General features: G+C 45.9%; 3 protein-coding genes across 5 annotated transcripts; 2 read left to right on the plus strand and 1 right to left on the minus strand.

Moving 5' to 3' along the window:
* Positions 1-723: 723 nt before the first annotated feature.
* On the minus strand, positions 724-2,686 carry LOC117851445 (large ribosomal subunit protein bL35c). The gene is made up of 3 exons (XM_034733261.2): positions 2,408-2,686; positions 2,166-2,282; positions 724-1,074 (listed from the first exon to the last, which is right to left on the minus strand). Exons 1-3 carry the CDS (start codon positions 2,642-2,644, stop codon positions 997-999), a joined length of 432 nt encoding a protein of 143 aa, XP_034589152.1. The 5' UTR covers positions 2,645-2,686; the 3' UTR covers positions 724-996.
* Positions 2,687-5,836: 3,150 nt separating this feature from the next.
* LOC117851826 (homogentisate geranylgeranyltransferase) lies at positions 5,837-9,667 on the plus strand. 3 transcript variants are annotated; one of them, XM_034733727.2, is made up of 14 exons: positions 5,837-6,120; positions 6,320-6,379; positions 7,277-7,340; positions 7,441-7,621; positions 7,730-7,813; positions 7,912-7,986; positions 8,066-8,149; positions 8,239-8,328; positions 8,421-8,477; positions 8,608-8,703; positions 8,802-8,873; positions 8,953-9,048; positions 9,133-9,237; positions 9,357-9,667. In XM_034733727.2, exons 1-14 carry the CDS (start codon positions 6,060-6,062, stop codon positions 9,393-9,395), a joined length of 1,164 nt encoding a protein of 387 aa, XP_034589618.1. In that variant the 5' UTR covers positions 5,837-6,059; the 3' UTR covers positions 9,396-9,667. The 3 variants fall into 3 exon arrangements, with proteins under 3 accessions (XP_034589618.1, XP_034589616.1, XP_034589617.1); XM_034733725.2 differs by having other exon boundaries at positions 5,843-6,120; positions 8,421-8,522; XM_034733726.2 differs by having other exon boundaries at positions 5,844-6,120; positions 7,444-7,621; positions 8,421-8,522.
* A 756-nt stretch (positions 9,668-10,423) lies between these two features.
* LOC117853099 (plasma membrane ATPase 4) lies at positions 10,424-14,539 on the plus strand. The gene is made up of 9 exons (XM_034735463.2): positions 10,424-10,594; positions 10,757-10,876; positions 10,987-11,085; positions 11,183-11,320; positions 11,410-11,724; positions 11,813-12,139; positions 12,208-12,327; positions 12,437-13,480; positions 13,570-14,539. Exons 1-9 carry the CDS (start codon positions 10,553-10,555, stop codon positions 14,209-14,211), a joined length of 2,847 nt encoding a protein of 948 aa, XP_034591354.1. The 5' UTR covers positions 10,424-10,552; the 3' UTR covers positions 14,212-14,539.
* Positions 14,540-14,888: the final 349 nt, after the last annotated feature.

The following is a 14,888-nucleotide window of genomic DNA, read 5'->3' on the forward strand; positions in this document are numbered from 1 at the left end:
CCCCAATAATCTGAGATACATGACAGTGGACGTTTTTTATTCAGTCCTGTTTTCATTGAGCAGAAAATCTTCCTGTAGAATTAGTAGAAGGTGTTGTGTCCTCCTTCGGCATGGAACTTAATTACTCTATAATGAACAGGGCCCCTCCCATCTCTCTTTTCCCCCAAAAACAATTGATGACAACATTGTTACATACTGGATTGTACAAATAGTAGTCCTCATATATGCTATTATCAAAGCTTAATATCAAAACAAGGATAGGGAGAACACATAGAGAAAAAATGGGCAAAGCTGCATTTTGAAAATCACGGAAAGTTAAAAATATTAAACAGAAAAGGACGACAAAGAGATTGCAGTTGTAGCAACAACTAACAAACTTTTGCAAAACATTGAGATCTATCATTTTTTAAGTATCCAAACTTAACACATGAAAACTAATCTGTAACCAAAAGTTTGGAATATTTGACTTAAAAGACAATCCAAAAAAGAGAACTTGCTCTTGATCCACAAGGGATCGGCCAGATTCAGCATTCTTTTTTTTTCTTTTCAAACATGAATGGTAGAACTGCTGCCTATTCAAATTAGCCAGAGAAACATATCCTCATTTAGCTTCCAAGTCCTCTTTGCGCAAAAAAGAAAAAAAAAACTGCAACCAAATAACAACTATAGCAAGCAGTGCACCTTGAACCATTTCTATGGTCGTTATGAAAGACAGAAGAGAGCTAAAGGAAGGCCCATCTTTAACATTTGATATTCTCAAAAGAAACCACCCGCTATGGCTCCAGTCTCAGTCCCTTTTGCAAAAAACTGCAACCAAATAACAACTACAGCAAGCAGTGAACCTTGAAACATTGCTAAACTGCTGATACGAACAGTTGTTTATGCTCTCTTAAAATGAATTAAGGCCTTGATATTCAGAAGGGAAATAGAGGAGAAGATACACAAATTACAAGTTGGTGGAATGAAACAGAATGGTTTTTGAAGACCAAGTAGAACTCAGTCTGCTTTCCTATTCACTTTGAGGTAGGGCAGTGCCCCTGTCACGTTGTCGTAGTCACTCTTGTTAACTTGGACCTGCAAGAAATATAGCAGTGTTTCTCTTAGATGACATGCAGAATGATGTTGCAGAAAAAATGGCAAGTTCAGACGCCTGGTGAAATTGCCACAGTTTCAAGAATACACTAATATGACCTGCAACTGTAAGGCGAGAAGTTAATGATATTCTATATAGCCTAGAAAAGGGGGGACTTTGGGTAGCATCATGGTGCTAAATTGCCAAACATCGACTCCCAAGTATGTGTAGAGCAGCAGAGTAGACTGTTAGGATCAGGGTGAAGGATTGGGAAAACTGGACTTCAGCTTAAAAAAAAAAAACTGCACCTCCCTAACGTGTCACATTTCACCTAAGAATGCAAGCACACACTGACTAAAGTGCAGACTAGTGAAAAATCATGGATTCTTAGGAATGCCACCACATTCTACAGCAGCCCAAGTCCTAAGACCCTCTTAAAACCTTGCTGCATTTGCAAATTACTATAAGAACACATAAAATGGAAGAACCTGATGCCCGGTTCAGGGCAGCAAGTACACCCCGAGCGATTATATTGGAGTAACATTAGAAGTTTTGATAGGTCTGCTTATACCCGATTACCCATAACCTCTTCAACCTCCTCCTGTCTTTCCAATATTACAAAGTCCAGGAGAGGTAATTTCTTGATGTATCGGACTTTAATTTCATTTTATAATCCAGTAATAAACAACCAATGTTATACAAGGAGTCAAGGACCAATGATGATAGTTCATTAACTTTGACAAAATCAATCGTTGCCGAAAGCTCCATAAGCCATCAAATTTGCCCTCATACCAAGACTACATTTGAGGATCCAAGAACAGACTCAGCCTCCAGAGGAGACCGGGCATGAGCTAACTCCATGTTAGCAAATGAAGCACTCCAAATTATGAGAGCCAATGACCACGATATAAAGCGGTCAAGCAATTACAGTACGAGGGCAGATTGTGCTATTGACATCGACGGACCAAATTAGCATCCAAATCAAGGATACGGACCAGCCGTAATTCGTATTCGCAGCTAAATCGCCTATATGACTTGAGCACCTGAACAAAATTTGATCTGCACTACGGAGGAACAGAGAACAGAAGCATACCATCTTGGAGAGTCTCTTCTTGCGCTTGGTGTTCTTCTTGCTGAGAAGATGCTGCTTCCCTGCGCACCGCCGCACGATCTTGCCCCTCCCCGTCACCCGGAACCGCTTCGCCGACGCCTTCGCGACACAGAGAGAGAGAGAGAGAGAGAGTACGAAACCCATTCAGCGAAAATTCCCAGAGGACCCAAGTCTCGTCCCACAGGAACCGAGAAGGAGCTAGAAAGGGTAAGCAAGGAGGACACCTTGTGGGTCTTCATCTTGTACCCCTTCTTCCCCGCCGCGACGACCACGAGCGAGGTGGAGGTGGTGGCCGGCTTGCGCGGGAGCGGCGACGCGACGGAGGCGGCGGTGGCGGCCAGCGGCGCGCCGAAGAAGGACTTGGGCGGGAAGGCGAGGCTGGCGGCGGGGAGCCTCCTGGCCCCCGCGCCGGCGGAGACGGCGAGGGGCGCGGCGCGCGCGAGGGAGAGGGACAGCGCCATGGCTTCTCTCGCTGCCGCTTCGGTTTGCGGATTTCGGATAGGCTGCGGACGGATGGCGAGGGTAGATAGTGCTGAGCCGTTGGGCGGGCGCAGGCTTTTGCGTCGCGCGGGCCGTCGTTTGCCGAAACGGCCGGCCCACAGGGAGCGTGAGGCGATCTAGGCGGCGAGTGGGCCGGCCGTTACGACGACGAAGAGGCTGCAATTGGGCCATTCATATTTAGGCGGAAAGCAGTAAGACGGATAGTGGGGCTTTAGTTGGCCCAATAGTATTTAGGCCTGAAATGGCTGGATCAGATCGCGTCCATATTTTTTCCAGAAAACAACGCCCATTGTTTAAAATAGTAAAATGCAAGCACCCAAAAAACATGTTCCACGACAACAAACCTGCCAGCTAATTAAGGTATGCTTTCACGGTTAATATCTCTTATTGCGTTGCTTATGACCATAAAATCGATATCGTATGAAAATACTTTTGAATTCAAGTACAATTGTACTAAATTTTCATGCTATAGTCTACCGATTCTTAGACTAATTGTTATTCATTTGAAATGTGTACAACCTTAATTAGGGGAAAAAAGAAATGAAGGGGAGTAGCGTGGGTCCACGTTTTCCCTGACCACGTGCTCGTGGTGACCAATCACGTTTTGGTCCTCTCGTCGCCTCAATCTCCATCCATTTCCATTCGCAAAATTAGTGCACAAAAATTAATCCCACAGTTATGCTCACAAATACTTAAATGAAAAAATAAATGAAACTGTACGCTTCATGAGAGAGAGAGAGAGAGAAACATTCCTACTCTTTCATTATGTTTTTCATTGATCTTATGATAAAACTTTCCATAATATTTGTGCATTGACGATCTCAAAAGTTTATTGTAATATTTTCACTTCCTACCCCTAACCAAATGCTCTTTTAGAAGGAAAATATAGTGTTCTGACGTTTAATAGGAGTATGTATAGCCATTTTTCATCGATTTTTTTCTAAAAGCTAATATATACTTTCTTGGCTTCTAGTTTGTACATATGGCATGTGATTATAGTAAAACGGAGAGAATACCTTCTTGCACCACATGTTACGAGCATTGCAACACGTGGAAAACGTGTGCTAAGTTTTTTTTTCATCTAGAAATTTTGACCTCTTTTAAATCCAAGCTGTTGATAGTCGCGTACAGAAAAGAACACCAATCATCGTATTTGTGGTTCCTCTTTTCGGCAGAAGCATCAATCATTGTATTTATCATTCCTCTTTTCAGCCAGATTCCTCATTATAGTATATATTAAAGTCGCCTCTTATCATGATCGTTATGTTTCCTTGCAAATGAGAACAGGTTGTTTGAGAAAACTTTCCTCAAATTCCAGCTAAGTTGTTCCATATATGTGATAAACAGCCATCAAAATACATTTAGTTTAAGGTGGAACTTCACACATAAACCGCCTCAGAATTGTGCTAATATCATATACCATAGGTAACTTCCATAAGACTGCCTTGATCGATGCTCAAAAGTAATCTAGATATGCATCACAAGGATTAAATATGTGCAATGAATTTAAATATTCTTCCCCATTTTATGTTGAAAAGAAATTATATTTAACAAACCTTAAGTTAGTAGACCCTCTATTATGAAAAAAAAAGGTACTCCCTCCATTTCAAATTATAAGTCGTTCCAAGAATCTTGGAGAGTCAAAGCATTTCAAGTTTGACCAAAATTATAGAGAAAATTATAAAGATTTATGACATCAAATAGGTATACTATGAAAATATAATTGATGAAAAATCTAATGATACTTAGTTAACATCATAAATGTTATTATATTAGCATATAAATTTGATCAAACTTGAGATACTTTGACTCTCCAAGATTCTTGGAATGACTTATAATTTGGGATGGAGGGAGTATGTTTTATTAATTTGCACCATTTTCCTTTTGGACAGAATTAATTCTCTCTCTTAAGGCGTATCTCTCGACCACATGACACTTAATGTGTTCACGGTTCTGTATATGTATCTTATCGCAAAAGTTAAGATGAAAAATCATTTTTTTAAAATCATACAAAATGGCAAATTGCCAAATGCAAACTCGTCAAATTTTAGATGTTGCTACAAGATGACCAATTGGACGTCATCTTGTATGATTTTTTTTGCATTTTAAATTGTAGCAACATCTAAAATTTTCTCTTTCAACATTCTTAACCACTTGTTGCAACGTTCCAAATTGTCAAATTGCAACATCTCAAATCCTTTATGAAAACACCATGAAACACTTATGGCCACATCTTAGATTATTAGTTGTTACAGTATTAAAAGCCAAACTCCCCCAAAATTTACCTGTTGTGGTTTCACGACCCCACTTCTTCTACACGCATAAAAAAATCGTTGGGATTTAAGTTATGCAACATACAAAATCATAGATCCATCTATGGAATCAAGCTCTAATCATTCTAAGTCAATACCCCATCTTAGCTGCCTGAATTGATGACTGCTAGGTGGTTCGCACTGCCTTGCCTTTAGGATCGACCTCCTTGTAATTTGAATCTTAGGGATCGATCTCGTCGTTGTCTAAATCAACACAAATCGCAGCAACTTTAGCCCATGCACACATGATTTATTTCCCTCCGTTAGGATCAAAGTCGATGATGAAGAAATGGCCAAGAAGGCAGGAGACAAAGTGGAGGATTCCGAGAAAGAGACTGGGTGCCTTGTATAGCGGGTGGCCACATTGAGTGTGATGGAGGTAGAACCACATCTTCTTCCCTTCATGCATGGGCTGCATCTAGTAGTACTAATTTTTTTTTAATATTGGAGTATTTAATTTCCGCACACAATAAATAAGAGATAACTTGTGTTTCCTAATATACGACGATGAGACTATGCAATACGTGGATTGTATCATATATTGTACTTATATGAAGATTACAAAGATTGACTTGATACAATGCAATGAAAGTAACCTAGGGACATCTGTTCCATTCACATCACTGTACCTGGGAGGTTTTGTACTGCCAAACTCTGACGACTTAGGTTTTTTTTTTGGCATTAACCGCCTCAGTAAACCTGTGCTGCCCAGTGGCCACACCTGCCACGCCCTGGTTGCACTGCATGCGTTGCGAACACGAGGCGAGCGTGCGCGCAGACTCGCGACGCGCCGTCACCGGCGGCTCTTGGCTGGCTGGCTCCATCGTCCGTCATCCTCATCCCCCACTCCCAGTCTCACTCCCACAGCCGCCGCCTTCAATAGCCTGCCTGCCTGTCCGCCAACCCAACGCGTCCAGTTGCTCGCCGCGGATTCATTTTGGCCGCGCGCCCGCACCTCGCCGCCGTATAGGTTGAAGAAAGGCGGGCGGGCGGGCGAGTCCTTCGATCTCCTTCCCTCTCCCTGCGCCGCTTCTCCGATCCCGAAGAACGGCGTTCGGCGACGATGCAGGCGGCGACCTTGCGGGCGCCGGCGGCGCATCGGCACGCGTTGCGGCTGTCCACAGGCAACTGTCGCTTCGACGACGACTCTTTTATCTTCTTTTCTTTCTTTCTTCCTTCCTTCCTTTCTTTCTTTCTTTCACTTCGAGATGTGTCCTCTTGGTTTCCGATTGATTTGATATAAATCTCAGCACGACGTGGTGGGGATTGAGAATTTGAGATTGATGGATGCGTGGTGATGGGTAATTTTGTGCTGTGATGCAGATCATAGGGACGGACCGACCAAGAGGGCTCGGCTGGGAGCGAGGAAATTCTCATGGACAGGTACAGTACGTTGCGTTCTTTGGGAGATTGATTGACAAAGAACGAAGTCACATGACAGAACTATACCTCTTATGATTAACAGACCGCGTAAAAGAGAAAACCAGGGCTTTATTAGTTCCCTTTCCTTGTGGCCATTTGATTTGATTTCTTCAGGTATCTGAGTGTGGTAGTAGTTATCAAAGGACCCGTGTATGGTCCCTTTCCGTTCCTGTTTCTATTCAGTTGGAGTCAATTTTTTTCTGCCTGGTTGGTTTCAGAAAAAGGTTGGAGTCAATTTTCTTTTTCTGGTCCTGTTGATAAATTTTACTGGAGAAAGGACCCAGTGGAGGATGCAACCCATAAACCTAGGAGGGGCTTCGTCTTCCTCATCCTCCTTTTTCCTTCTTCCCTTCTCTTCTTCTTTTATAAAAATCATGGAGGGGCTGGGCTCCACTGTCCGAGAAGTGGTAGGGGGGTTTGAGCTCCGCCCGCCCCACCGCTAAATCCGATTCAGGACCCAATAAATGAGATCTTAAATTTTAGTGATACTCGTAATTCATAAACTTGATATGCGCTTTGAGTGAATCAATTGAATTCCGTAGTTGAAAGATGGTAAGATAACACCATACTAAATTAGTTATATATCAAAGAGTACTAAAAGAAAAATAAGGCTTGATACGAGATGTAGATGGACATGTAATGGTCCACTATTCTTTCTTTTTTTCCAGAGGTCCATATTCTGATTCAACTATCTATTTATCTATCTGCTGGCCTCCCGAATCAACAATACATGTTTTTTAACAAAACTTGACAATAAATTGGTCCCTTGCGCAAACCACTATTACTGAATATTTTTTCTCACAAATTGTTAGCAAGGATAACATGGTAAACATTTGTCTTTCATTTTACGAATTGCAGGTCCATTATGCCCGGAAGCTTCAGCAGGCAACAGGCAACGTCCAGTGATATGCCTTCATATGTGGTCTGTTAGCATCTTGCTGATGTCATTATTTTGATTCCAAAAAGCAGTGTTGCTGCATTCATGTCCATTTATAAATACTAAATGCCACTCTACATGGCAGTAGTCATATGAGAACTACAGGGAGACAATGCAGACACTCCTTGATCCAATTCAGATGCAGTGCAGCTACTCATCCTCAACATGATTTCAATATCAATCAGTTTGAGGAAATTGGCATAGAATTAACGAAGAAATTGAGATCTTTCTATTGGTTTTGTCGGCCCCACACAATCATTGGCACTGTGAGCTCTAGCATCTCTTATTTGAATTGGATGCAGTAATTCTATTTCTCTATATATGCATAAACCTCATACTTACGCTCTTCCCTTTATATTTTGACAATGTACCAGATACTAGGCATTACTTCTGTGTCCCTCCTACCAATGAAGAGCCTGGATGATTTAAGTGTGACAGTTCTATGGGGATTTCTTGAGGTATAATACTCTTATGAATGCTATACTCAGAACACATATACCTTATCTTTTTGAGTAACACATACCATTTTCACTTGACACTTCTGACTTCTATACAGGCTTTAGCCTCCGCTTTATGCATGAACATTTATGTAGTAGGGCTGAATCAGCTGTTTGACATTGAAATTGACAAGGTATTTTTCTTGAATCTACATCATATTGTCCAACATTACTGCTTGTATTATCCAGAAAAAACTTATGCCTCCTTTGAAGGTCAATAAGCCAACTCTCCCATTGGCTTCCGGAGAATTTTCAGTGGCAACTGGAGTGTTGTTAGTTGTGGCATTCTTGGTCATGGTATGCTACTGGCTCAACACAGAAACTGAATAACCATCCATTATAATCTGCCTAAAATATGTCCATATACATATTTTTCCATTTTTCAGAGCATTAGCATTGGAATAAGATCCAAATCTGCTCCATTGATGTGTGCCTTGCTTGTAAGCTTCCTTCTTGGAAGTGCCTACTCTATTGATGTATGTAATTCTACCTCATTTTGTAAAGTGTAGTTTCATAATGTATATACGTTTCACTTCTTTCAATTTGAATTCGTTTTGCTACTTTTCAGGTTCCATTGCTCCGGTGGAAGCGACATCCCTTTCTCGCTGCATCCTGCATACTCGTTGTGAGGGCTATATTAGTTCAATTAGCTTTCTTTACACACATGCAGGTACTAGCACTATTGACATATGTGCCCACTGAAGTGCAAATGCTTCCTTGTTCATTTGTTTTGTGCCTTATGGTGGCTTTGGCAGCAACATGTTCTGAAGAGGCCCTTCACGCCAACAAGGTCGGTGGTATTTGCAACATTATTTATGTGTTGCTTCTCTGCAGTAATAGCTCTATTCAAGGTAATTATCCATTGTATCCTATAATATCCAGGATTTAAGAATACGTATGGTTATATGATACCAAAATTTAATAATCAATTCCGCACATGAACTTTTAGGATATCCCTGATGTCGATGGAGACGGAGATTTTGGCATTAAATCCTTGAGTGTACAGTTAGGCCAGCACAGAGTAAGAATATGTTTATTCAACTTCAAAAACCTAAGGTCTGCAAACTGTGCAAAATTAATTTTTGTTTATCATGCTTCAGGTGTATAGGCTCTGCATCAGTATGCTCATGACAGCATATACGGCTGCAATTTTGGTAGGAGCATCAACTACAAACTTGTATCAAAAGATTGCCATTGTGAGTGATATCTTATGCTTTTTTTAAAAAAAAGTATATGACTTTTCTTTTTATTTCACTTCATCAGTCTACAAAATTGTTCAGGTGTTTGGCCATGGCTTGCTTGCATTTGTGCTTTGGCAGAGAGCACAACAATTGGACGTCGCAAATAAGACTTGCGTCACAGAATTTTACATGTTCATCTGGAAGGTGCGTAATAAGTTGTATTTTACAATATGTTCTATCAATCTTTAAAGAAAAATTTTAGACAAGTCACACTATGTTGAAATTTTTGTATCTAATGCTTTGCTTTTTCTATATGTTTGCAGCTATTCTACGCCGAGTATTTACTTATACCATTTGTGTAGTAATAAAGTCATGCCAGGGAAAACACCTCTGGTATAGACATGTAAAATTCATTATCTGTTCTGGAAGCGTGAAGGTACCAAGTGGAGGCATTTCACTCAGTGGAGTGGATTATTGTGGGCATATGACTAACTAGTCCACGAATCTCATTGTCTACCCACATGAATATGGCTTAGTGGTAAAGTGTCAAGTGTGTGCTTGTACATCACCATTGTAGGTTGTAATATTTTGTTTGTGTAACTTTAGTCTCAATGTGCGCATCATTTTTCCTTGATATGGCTAACCAAAAGCTGATCACACAAACAAATAGTTAATTGAGGAAAATAATGCTGTCCATGTAACATTGTTTGTAACAATTAATATTCTATTAGAAACTAATCCTAGTAATGATCCACATTAACTACCCTCAATTCCTTGCTTAACACCATATGAAATACAGAAAGATATTACCCTAGAATAGTCTCTTGCCTTCTTTCTCGACTCTAGATTTGGCCAATTTAATTCCTCCTTGATTTCTTTTTTTATTAAATAAACTGGTAGGAGTGCTGCCAACTATATTAAAAAGAGGAGTAAGGATAAAAACTAGTAGAGGCAAAATAAAACAAAAAGGTGAATGGTCGAATTAGTCACATGGAAAGCCCAATATCTCTAGCAGGGACGTGCCAAGTGTCTTGGCTCCGCTAAAGACTGAAGTCCATAGTACCGCCTCTTCCTTGATCTTTTGAGGATGTGGCACCATCCAATGTGCGAGTAATGTAGGTTATTGAGTAAATCTAATTTTATTTCCTTAGTTGTATTGCTTGGAAAGACTACCCTTGCCCTGGTAGTGAAATCCTTCATAAGACCTTCATATAGAAACTAATCGATTATTCCTCCTCCCATGAAGGTTAGGAGATGCACTCACACAGAAACGAAGCCGTTGCGATTCGACCGGCATGTAAACCATAGCGGTGCCCAGGATCCCCTCCCGTAATACCGGGGGGGCCTTCTTGGAACGGGCTGTTGCGACCCCCCCTTATTTCTTGCCGCCTTCTCACCCCACAACCACTCTTTCACCCGGACCTTGTTGGAACGAGTCTCAAGAGCCTCATCAGCTCGAGGCTGCGTTGTTGCAAGACCTAGCTCTCGCTCGCTAGTGTCAGATCCACGCGCCGCGGCCATGGCGTCGCTCGAGGACCTCAAGAACGAGAACGTCGACCTCGTCAGTTCCTTCTCCTCCTCCCTGCCATTTTGATTGCAAGAGATGTTCTGCGGATCGTGTGTTCTTGTTGTGTTCGTGAATCGTGAGTGATCGATCGCCATCCATCCGTGGCTAATCCTGCCGTGGTTTGTATGTGTTTGTGTGGCGCCGGCCGGTTTGCAGGAGAGCATCCCGATCCAGGAGGTGTTCGCCGTCCTCAAGTCGTCGCCGCACGGGCTCACCTCCAACGATGGCGCCAGCCGGCTCCAGATCTTCGGCCCCAACAAGCTCGAGGAAAAGAAGGTCATGTCCTGTCCCACCCTGTCCGATCAAGAACTCGTCGATTTGCAATTGATCCGTGACGATCCTTCAATCCTAGATCTCACGAATGATGTGGCATGTGAATTCTGCAGGAGAGCAAGCTGCTCAAGTTCCTGGGATTCATGTGGAACCCGCTCTCCTGGGTCATGGAGGCCGCCGCCATCATGGCCATCGTCCTCGCCAACGGAGGGGTACGCCGCGCGCCGCCGCATTCGCCTGTTTCGTCGCAACGCTTCGAGACGTTACGTGCAGTGAATGACGGGTGCGAGCGTGTCTGTGTCCGTGCAGGGGAGACCGCCGGACTGGCAGGACTTCGTCGGGATCGTCACGCTGCTCTTCATCAACTCCACGATCAGCTTCATCGAGGAGAACAACGCCGGCAACGCCGCCGCCGCCCTCATGGCCAGCCTCGCCCCGCAGACCAAGGCACGCTCACGGCCCTGTGATCCACCAGTGATTTTTTTTTAATATTTCATTTTTCTTATTCGTGCATGATGACGTAAATCGTGGATCAGGTGCTGAGGGACGGCAAGTGGTCGGAGCAGGACGCGGCGATCCTGGTGCCCGGCGACATCATCAGCATCAAGCTCGGCGACATCATCCCGGCGGACGCGAGGCTGATGGACGGCGACCCCCTCAAGATCGACCAGTCGGCGCTCACCGGCGAGTCGCTCCCCGTCAACAAGATGCCCGGCGACAGCATCTACTCCGGCTCCACCTGCAAGCAGGGCGAGATCGAGGCCATCGTCATCGCCACCGGCGTCCACACCTTCTTCGGCAAGGCCGCCCACCTCGTCGACAGCACCAACAACGTCGGCCACTTCCAGAAGGTCATCACACGACATCCCCTCCACTGATGCTACTGTTCACGACACGTGACGCTGAGGGCTCACGCGTTCATGGTGTTTTGGCGTTCAGGTGCTGACGGCGATCGGGAACTTCTGCATCTGCTCCATCGCCGTCGGGATGCTCATCGAGATCATCGTCATGTACCCGATCCAGCACCGGCAGTACCGCGACGGCATCGACAACCTGCTCGTGCTGCTCATCGGCGGGATCCCCATCGCCATGCCGACCGTACTGTCGGTGACCATGGCCATCGGGTCGCACCGGCTCTCGGAGCAGGGCGCCATCACCAAGCGCATGACGGCCATAGAGGAGATGGCCGGCATGGACGTGCTCTGCAGTGACAAGACAGGCACGCTCACCCTCAACAAGCTCACCGTCGACAAGAACATGATCGAGGTGCACATTTGTTTTTTTCTTTTTTCTGCGTTGTGTTTGACATTGATCAAATGTTTCTTTGGTTTCAGCCGTTTGTAAAGGATCTGGACAAGGACGCCGTAGTCCTTTACGCAGCTCGAGCATCAAGAACTGAGAACCAGGACGCCATCGACGCGTCCATCGTCGGAATGCTCGCCGACCCTAGGGAGGTAAGCGATGTTCATCTCATCGGCCGACAGCGTGCACGCATAAACCACTGAATTTTGCTTCAGGCCGCGGCGATTCACAGATCTCACGAGTCATGGACGTTTTCCACAGGCCCGTGCCGGCATCCAGGAGGTACACTTCATGCCGTTCAACCCCGTCGACAAGCGCACCGCCATCACCTACATCGACTCCGACGGGACATGGCACCGCATCAGCAAAGGCGCGCCGGAGCAGATCATCGACCTGTGCCGGCTCCGGGACGACGTGAGCCGGCGGGTTCACGCCATCATCGCCAAGTTCGCGGACCGTGGGCTGCGTTCGCTGGCGGTGGCGCGGCAGAGGGTCCCCGAGGGCAACAAGGACGCGCCGGGCAGCCCGTGGCAGTTCCTGGCCGTGCTCCCGCTGTTCGACCCGCCGAGGCACGACAGCGCCGAGACCATCCGCCGCGCGCTCAACCTCGGCGTGAACGTGAAGATGATCACCGGCGACCAGCTGGCCATCGGCAAGGAGACGGGGCGGCGGCTCGGCATGGGCACCAACATGTACCCGTCCAGCTCCCTCCTCAAGGACGGCGACACGGGCGGGCTCCCCGTGGACGAGCTGATCGAGAAGGCGGACGGGTTCGCCGGCGTCTTCCCGGAGCACAAGTACGAGATCGTGCGGCGGCTGCAGGAGCGGAAGCACATCTGCGGGATGACCGGCGACGGCGTGAACGACGCGCCGGCTCTGAAGAAGGCGGACATCGGGATCGCGGTGGCGGACGCGACGGATGCGGCGCGCGGCGCGTCGGACATCGTGCTCACGGAGCCAGGGCTTAGCGTCATCATCAGCGCCGTGCTGACGAGCCGCGCCATCTTCCAGAGGATGAAGAACTACACCATCTACGCGGTGTCCATCACCATCCGGGTGGTGCTCGGCTTCCTCCTCCTGGCGCTCATCTGGCGGTTCGATTTCGCGCCCTTCATGGTGCTCATCATCGCCGTGCTCAATGACGGCACCATCATGACCATCTCCAAGGACCGCGTGAAGCCGTCCCCAGTGCCCGACGCCTGGCGCCTCCAGGAGATCTTCGCCACCGGCGTCGTCCTCGGCACCTACCAGGCTCTCGCTACCGTCCTCTTCTTCTGGGCCGTCCGCGACACCTCCTTCTTCACGGTTACACATAACCCTCCTTGATCTCCTCTCAAAATGCAAGACCATGCATCTCTTCTGTTGCTCACTCTGTCTTTTTGCACGCAATGCAGAATACGTTCGGGGTGCGGCACATCGGGGACAGCACGGAGGAGCTAATGGCGGCGGTGTACCTCCAGGTGAGCATCATCAGCCAGGCGCTCATCTTCGTGACCCGCGCGAGGAGCTGGTTCTTCGTGGAGCGGCCGGGCCTGCTCCTGGTGGTCGCCTTCCTGGCCGCGCAGCTGGTGGCGACGCTGATCGCGGTGTACGCGCACTGGCCGTTCGCGCGGATCAAGGGCATCGGCTGGGGCTGGGGCGCCGTGATCTGGCTCTTCACCATCGTCACCTTCTTCCCGCTGGACATCTTCAAGTTCGCCATCCGCTACTTCCTCAGCGGCAAGCAGTGGAACAACGTGTTCGACAACAAGACGGCCTTCGCCAACGAGCTCGACTACGGCAAGAGCAAGCGGGAGGCGCAGTGGGCCATCGCGCAGCGGTCGCTGCACGGCCTGCAGCAGCCAGAGTCGTCGGGCCTCTTCAACACCGAGAACAACAACGACTTCATCGAGCTCTCGGAGATTGCCGAGCAGGCCAAGCGGCGCGCCGAGATCGCCAGGCTAAGGGAGCTCCACACGCTGAAAGGCCACGTGGAGTCGGTGGTGAAGCTCAAGGGGCTCGACATCGACACCATCCAACATAACTACACCGTCTGATCTCCATCGATCGGACGAGGCCTCCTCCTCTCCATGGTTTTGGCTTCCTCGCCTCGTAGATATTGCTACAAGTTAATTACATGCAGTGAGAGACATCGATGCAGAGAAGCAGCTCGTGCCATCGATCTAGAAGAACTGTAGGATTCAGTTTTACTTGTCTTCTTTTACATTTCAGCGTAATCGAGTCGGTAGGTGAGATAAATAATTCCAGGAAACAGTAGGATTTAATCTAAGGATGTGTGTTTGCTGCAGAGCAGAATAATTTCAAGGTTACTTCTAATGCCATGCATCACTTTTGTTCAACTATTCAGGCGATGGTAAATGTTGATCTTTTGGCTAGGGGTTTATTAATATCTCTTTCTTTGTGTGTTAGGCAGCTGTAATTTTTCTCTCTTATTGAAGACATGCAAATACAAGATTTTTCGGAATGCATACGAATTTCATTCATGCATGTTCATTTCGTGCAGAACTTCATTTTTTGCCTCAGATTATAATTGTGTTAATTACTTTGAGGAAGCATAAATTTTCACTGCAAAAAAAATCCTAGAAATTTATCACTACTGATATAAAAAGAGAATGATTAAATGTGAAAAATCAAATTGTAATGGTATAGATTAAAAATATGTACATTGGCTGCGAATTTCCAATTGTAGAGACAACTATTCCCTTCTAAAAGA

The sequence above is a fragment of the Setaria viridis genome, chromosome 4, assembly GCF_005286985.2.
Source record: "Setaria viridis chromosome 4, Setaria_viridis_v4.0, whole genome shotgun sequence".
Classification (NCBI taxonomy): Eukaryota; Viridiplantae; Streptophyta; class Magnoliopsida; order Poales; family Poaceae; genus Setaria; species Setaria viridis.

Bases quoted from the DNA above. Each gene is read 5' to 3' on its own strand.
- LOC117853099 (XM_034735463.2), top strand. From the start codon at position 10,553: ATGGCGTCGCTCGAGGACCTCAAGAACGAGAACGTCGACCTC. The intron at 10,595-10,756 runs GTCAGTTCCTTC...GCCGGTTTGCAG, and splicing joins AGAACGAGAACGTCGACCTC to GAGAGCATCCCGATCCAGGA. The intron at 11,321-11,409 runs GCACGCTCACGG...ATCGTGGATCAG, and splicing joins GCCTCGCCCCGCAGACCAAG to GTGCTGAGGGACGGCAAGTG.
- LOC117851445 (XM_034733261.2), bottom strand. From the start codon at position 2,644: ATGGCGCTGTCCCTCTCCCTCGCGCGCGCCGCGCCCCTCGCCGTCTCC. The intron at 2,283-2,407 runs GTGTCCTCCTTG...TGTGTCGCGAAG, and splicing joins ACAAGATGAAGACCCACAAG to GCGTCGGCGAAGCGGTTCCG. The intron at 1,075-2,165 runs GTATGCTTCTGT...TATTTCTTGCAG, and splicing joins AGAAGAGACTCTCCAAGATG to GTCCAAGTTAACAAGAGTGA.
- LOC117851826 (XM_034733725.2), top strand. From the start codon at position 6,060: ATGCAGGCGGCGACCTTGCGGGCGCCGGCGGCGCATCGGCACGCGTTG. The intron at 8,704-8,801 runs GTAATTATCCAT...ATGAACTTTTAG, and splicing joins CAGTAATAGCTCTATTCAAG to GATATCCCTGATGTCGATGG. The intron at 9,238-9,356 runs GTGCGTAATAAG...ATATGTTTGCAG, and splicing joins TTTACATGTTCATCTGGAAG to CTATTCTACGCCGAGTATTT.